Source organism: Penicillium riverlandense (assembly GCF_028828495.1).
Source record: "Penicillium riverlandense strain IBT 135883 chromosome Unknown utg000007l_segment0_segment0, whole genome shotgun sequence".
Lineage (NCBI taxonomy): Eukaryota > Fungi > Ascomycota > Eurotiomycetes > Eurotiales > Aspergillaceae > Penicillium > Penicillium riverlandense.
In genome coordinates this window covers 2,700,418-2,706,417 of record NW_026643198.1, presented here as the reverse complement: position 1 = coordinate 2,706,417, position 6,000 = coordinate 2,700,418, and the positions used below count along the sequence as shown (strand labels likewise).

Sequence of the window (6,000 nt, the reverse complement as noted above, 5' to 3'; positions counted from 1 at the left end):
CACCGATAATGGCGGCCCATCCACAAATGGAGAATGTGGCCCGAACTTTGCTGGCAATAAGACCTGCACTGGCACCCAGTTTGGGACATGTTGTTCCACGTCTGGTTATTGTGGAAGTACCAGTGACTACTGTTCTGGATCCAACTGCTATAGCGGTGCTTGCACGTAGTGTCCAAATGTTGCTCAGACTAGGAAGAGGAGTTTCTCAGTGTATGTACATACCATGTCCAAGTAAAAATTCAACCCACTTTTGAGACGGCATGGATGTGTGCGCCCTTTCGTCCCCAGAACCAGCAAGCGCTCTTGGGCAATACCAGTTGACGGATCGCGGACAGCTAGGATACATGCCACCAGGCGATCTCCTCATCAGTTTCGGTGATCACACCGCGGATGAAGTCATTCACCAATATTGCAGATCTGCCTGAACCTGTAGCTGCGCTTGTACATCCGCAGAAGTTTGGAAATGGCCGAAGCCCTCCACGAAGAAAGGGACCTTCAGCGCAAGGGGAGACCTGTAGCATGGGGATACAGGTATGCAATTGCGGAATATATGAATTGCTGTTAAATGCCCATCGCTAATGATGAAGTGAACGGTTGTGGGGTGTGTACCATGCGATTGTCCATATCACCTGCCAGTCAGAGCAATAAGGTGGCAGATTTTGAGAACCTAGATTGTGCTAAAAGATACCTTGCCCGTCTACATGCTTGCACTCGATAGGCAGCATAATGCAACTGTCGCATAATGGTGGTTGAATCACATCCCATGCCCGGTGAGATGCTTCTTTACTAAGGACATGTATTCCATTGATTACAAACGAAGGACCTGGTCATAGGTGAAGATGATCACAAACTTCGGCTTTTGTTGAGTGGCCAAGGCCGCAGCGCTCCTGAAAAGATTGGTGGATTTTGAAAAATTCTGTCCCTAATTATACGGTTTGTTGCCTGTTCAGTCGACATTCTGCTGCTCATTCACTTCCGCACTGAACCTTGCAAACCGGCTTCTCTCTCTAAGCCATAGTCCATGCTTGAAGAATATATACGGGGTCACGCAGAACAATGTTGCAATCGCTGCTATGATGCTAGTCGCAACATTTGAACCAAGCCCGGAGTACATCTGGTACGCAAATAAAGGCATGCAACCTGATAGCGTTCCTCGCAGGAAAGCCACTGCAGCCAGGCCTGAAGATGCATAAAGCGTATACGAGTCTGCAATGTAACCGCTCAGAGTGTACGCAAACTCATTTACAGCAAAACCAATCAGGACAAGTCCAACTATAGAGACACCCCAGTGCGTGTGAACCAGTGGCGGGACAGTCCAACCAAAAGCCCAGAGTCCAACAGCGAGCGCTGGAGCTGCGATAGCAAAACCGTTGATCTTGTCTTCAGGCTTGGGAGGAACGCCGTTTTTCCGTCGATTGTTCATTTGACGATGATCCCATAACCGAACGATGCCGCCAAGTAAAGCACCAGGTAACAGAGCAATGAAGAGTAGTGAAGTGGACCTTTCGCTGAAGCCACACTGGCTATAAACGACTGAGAAGCTCTCCGTGAAGAGATAAACCATGCCCCATACCGTGGCACTCATCAACGAGACAAGGACGATTATGGGTTCCGTCACACCTAACCGGGCAGGTCGCAAGAGTATAACATCCAAGAGTTCTCGCGGGCGAGTAACCCGATCTGGAATGCGGAGATCCATGTCAAGACTCCCGACCTCTAATTGTAGGTTATTAAATCGGTTCGAAAGGAGAGTGGTGGGTCGGCTCTCTTTAATAGTGAAAAGGAGGATAAACAAGACAGCGGAAGTGATAGCTGATGTGTAAAAAATCCACCGCCTGTCTACCGTCAGTTTATATGGCACGGCAAGATTTTCAAGCATTTGAGAGAAACGTACCAGCTGACGCTAGATGCAATGTAGGACCCATATATCGGACCCAGACACATGCCAAACGTGGTGCTACAGTTCCACAGCCAGAGTAGCCAAGTCCTGCTCCGATTTGAATATAGGTCCTCAATACTACCAGCGAGCACGATAGACGGTACAGAAGACGCAAACCCGGAGAAAAAGCGGCCGATAAAGACACCCGCAGATGAAGGCACGACCCCGACTAGCAAGGATGAGATGCTGTATATAGCTGCCGACAATAAGTAGGACTTCCGTCGACCGAGCGTTTCGGAGAATGGGGGCATTGCCAACCCTCCAAGAGCCTGTCCTATGCCATACATGAATTGAAAACCTGTCAGAGTGATCACCCTGCTCAAGCTGTATTCTTTCATAACATATTCGGCAGCTGATGGACCAGTCGTGCTGATGACTGTAGTGTAAAATTCCAGGAAGAAAATGAGCAACCCGTCGTAATTTTTGCGCCAAAGTGTCCAATTGCGTGGGAAGTCTTTGTGATTGGTGTCCCATGTAATCGAAGTAGAATCAGTCTTTCGGAGCCCTCTGCGGACTAATTCACGTTGTACTCTATGATCGGTCTCCATTTCTGCGTCGTCGACCATGTCGTAAAGCAATACACGCTCGGAAATGTAGTGCTTGCCTAATTAGCCAACTCTGTTTGAGTCTACTATGCAGCTCTTATATTATAGGTGATCTCCTCCACGTGCCCCCACGGTTCCCATCAGACACGGACCGTGCTTGATCATCGAGAAGCCAGACTACTGAAGAACTGGCTATAGCGAGTTCGGGCGGTTAGGTGGGTCCAGTGACGCCAGACCTTCTAGGTACACTGCTCAGCCGGGTGGGTCCCCTTAAGAGTTGTTGTGGTTGCGTCACTGCCTTTCGGAAACCTTGGAGGGCAGGGCGGGTCGACGGAAGGGTATTGAGGAAAACGAAGCTAGGGTTGGACCTAGGTCAAGACTTTGACGAAGAAAAGAGCAAGCCAAGAGCCAAAAACAGGGTAACTCGTGAGACTAGTGGCGCTATCGATCGGTCAATGCATTGCAAAAGGGAAGATCTGCCAAATCGTAGGCGTTCGTCCGTCTGAGAAACCTTGAATGTTGATATGGGCCCTCTTGAGATCAACACGAAGTCGCGATTTGACCCACTCAGGGGTCGAATTCGAGCTTTGTGATCCACAAACCCGGACAGAGAAATCCAGATTTTCCCAATGATCTGGCAGTACTATCCGACATAGAAGAAAACAAGATTAAGTTTGGCTGAGCCGAGGGGCCGAGCGTGGTCGATCTAGGCACCATCGCTAACATTCAACAGATGTAACAGATGGTCGTTGAAGACATAGATTCCTCTTGTATGTAATACTGAAATCCTCAACACTTTTTGGGGGTCATTTAGGCCCTCATCATCGTTTCCCGGCAAAACAGAAGTTTGCCAGCTTTTACCGTGACGCCCTTCCCCCTTCTGCTCTTCCTCCACTAAGGCTTTCAATCTCAGCCACTTTTGCCTTCTGGCCCTTCAAACACGACTACAGATCAGCCCCTAAGACATGCACTGACGAGCCATCTACAGGAGCCCCTTGTGTCGATCGAGCAGTCTAGTCACAGTGTGGTGTTAGACTATGCCAACGCTGATCCCATTCTTGCCAGGAACAAACGTATGTCCACTGCTCACCGCCCTCTAATAAACGTACGAGGAGCCCGACACTTTATACGGGCTCTCGCTGGCATTCGTCCCATGATCCGCATTATGAAGGGCGATAGAGACTGTGGCTGGCGAGGTGGCACCGCACTAGAAAGGAAATTCTTTAGTTGAGCTGTGTTCGTTTAGTAGCCGCTCAGATTATAAAAGACTTTCTTCTACGGGTAAAACGTTGAACAAACGCATCGACAGGAAGTTCATGCTTATGCTTTTGAGCTCGGTTCTACTTAAGGAGCGAGAGGGGAGAACTAAAAAGGAAAATGAAGGCAGTCTTGCCAGAAATCACTTTTTCTGGGTATCACTGTACTGGATGGTTCGTAATGAGTTTCATCTTTTTATTGTCTCTTAGGACAAGAGCCCGGTAGGTAGTGGGGAATAGTTAAATCGCTAGAGAGAAGAATGTAGGAAAAGTAAATATAAAAGAGGTCAGACTTAAGGGCTTACTATTTTAGGTGCCCTGTCCGGTCTCTCAGGCTACTTAAACTGGTCAAGCCAGTCGTACACATAAGTTTCAGCGCCTGGGTTACCGATATGATATGCGCCTTCGATAAATCTAGAGCCACCATTAGTCATAGTAGATCAGGAATGCCAAATGGGATTATTCTTACCTGACATCCTTAACTCTCCCGTGCTGGAATGGAATCATCGAATCTTCGATTGGAAAAATCTCATCTTTCGTGCCCTTTGCATCAATTGATTAGGAACTTGGATATCTCCAACTGCATCGTCACAGGGCTACTTACATTGATGAGAAACAGGCGGCAGCATGGCTTGTCAAAAATTCCACTCTGTAGAAGTGAGAACCGCGACTGGGCGTCTTCACTATACGCCTCGACCGAATCGTAGCCGAACTTGTACGCCAGAGCTTCTGCGAGGCTAATTTCGGGTTAGAAACGGAGTCACGGAACTCGGGTGAACTTAACCACTCACGCATAGGGGTATTCCATCTTATCCTGGGCCTTGATCCACTCCTTGTCAAACATTCGATGGCAGCCCCCGCCCTGGCTAACGACTGCAAGCAAGCGATCGGCGTGAGTATGGGCCATACGCATGCCGTAGTACCCTCCAGTGCTCATGGACCGAGCACAGATCTTTTTCGAGTCAAACATCTCCTGCGACTCGATCCAGTCCAACACACTTGACCACTGTCTGTCAGGGCTGAGAGGATCTTGTTTTGAAGCAGGCGAGTCACCAGTTCCCGGAATCTCAACACTCACACAGGCGAATCCGCGACGAATATGTTCATCGATTCGGCTTGTAAAATCTGTGCGATAGGCATCAAGTCCACAAACGAAGAGCACGACAGGAACAGGTGATGATTCGGATGCATGCTCTGGGATTCGCACATAAGCTTTGATTGTGTTCCCGTCCCCGTCAGACGCCGAAGCGTAGGAATGAGGAATCACAACTTCCAAGTTTGGGGGTGTAAGGTATTTCGCGCCTTTGGAATATGCCGTTTTGCCTCGCTCCCAAGCTTCGAAAGTTTTAGGGGATCGACTGATGGGGAAGCGGGAAATTCGATATAGAGCGGCGGCACGTCTAGCAAAGTGTTAGTTCGATGCAGACGATGTTGGCACATCAAATCGTCCTACAAGTAAAGGTTTGAAGCCAATGCCTTTTCTTTATTGCCTTCGGCTTTAGCTGCCGCAGTTTCAAGCTCCTCGGCTACAGGAAAGAAAGCCGTAGCGTAGGTATCTGGGTCATATGGCTCTGTCATATTCATCTAAGTCACAAAAGTTAGCATGCTGATGGTATTCAAATACATCTTTGGGCGTCATGCGTACATACCTCAATCAGCTTCTGAAACACCTTGTCAAAATCCCCGACGTCGCCGTCAGGAAAGGGGTATATTCCTATTGCACACTAAGCCAGGCTTTCATTAACAGAAGAATTCTAGCAAACTCTTTGGAACAACACGTACTGGAGCTCTCCATTTGCCTTCCCACAAGGCTTGGATGGAAGCATGATGGGGCGCGACTTTTCCAAAGCTCTCTTGAGCCCAAAATTGCGAGCTGGCTGCCATATCTGTTCAATTCGCGACTTTTCGGCAAGTTCTTATGGAGGATATAGTATGCGTGAAGAGAAACTGGCCGCTCTTAATAGCTCTGTCAGCGGGCTTTTCGATCGTTTTTATATGCGTACGGTTGCATATGCGTTTATTTCTAACGGGAGCAAACTCATTCGCAAGATAAATCGGAGCTGCCGTGCGGTTGGAATGAGACCCTGGAAATTTACCTATGTCGACATGGAGTAGTCTCATAGGGCAATTGCTACAGGGCTGTTACATTGGGGTAACTTAAATCTTGGGGATGCATGCAGTCAGCATCAGCTTCGCACCTCACAAACCACAACACGTATGCAGTGAGATCTCGGAACGAGACCGAGCGACAACAAGAAAC

At 48.5% G+C, this 6,000-nt stretch overlaps 2 protein-coding genes across 2 annotated transcripts; both read right to left on the bottom strand.

Annotated features, from left to right (window-relative positions):
• Positions 1-946: 946 nt before the first annotated feature.
• On the bottom strand, positions 947-2,505 carry N7474_008673 (uncharacterized protein; the record flags this gene model as incomplete). Its single annotated transcript, XM_057200083.1, has 2 exons — positions 947-1,835; positions 1,895-2,505. 2 exons carry the CDS (start codon positions 2,503-2,505, stop codon positions 947-949), a joined length of 1,500 nt encoding a protein of 499 aa, XP_057050784.1.
• Positions 2,506-4,075: 1,570 nt separating this feature from the next.
• Positions 4,076-5,535, bottom strand: N7474_008672 (alpha/beta hydrolase family protein; the record flags this gene model as incomplete). The annotated part of the gene is made up of 7 exons (XM_057200082.1): positions 4,076-4,154; positions 4,210-4,283; positions 4,345-4,477; positions 4,532-5,140; positions 5,194-5,324; positions 5,390-5,454; positions 5,523-5,535. The coding sequence occupies 7 exons, from the start codon at positions 5,533-5,535 to the stop codon at positions 4,076-4,078; spliced, it is 1,104 nt and encodes a 367-aa protein (XP_057050783.1).
• Positions 5,536-6,000: the final 465 nt, after the last annotated feature.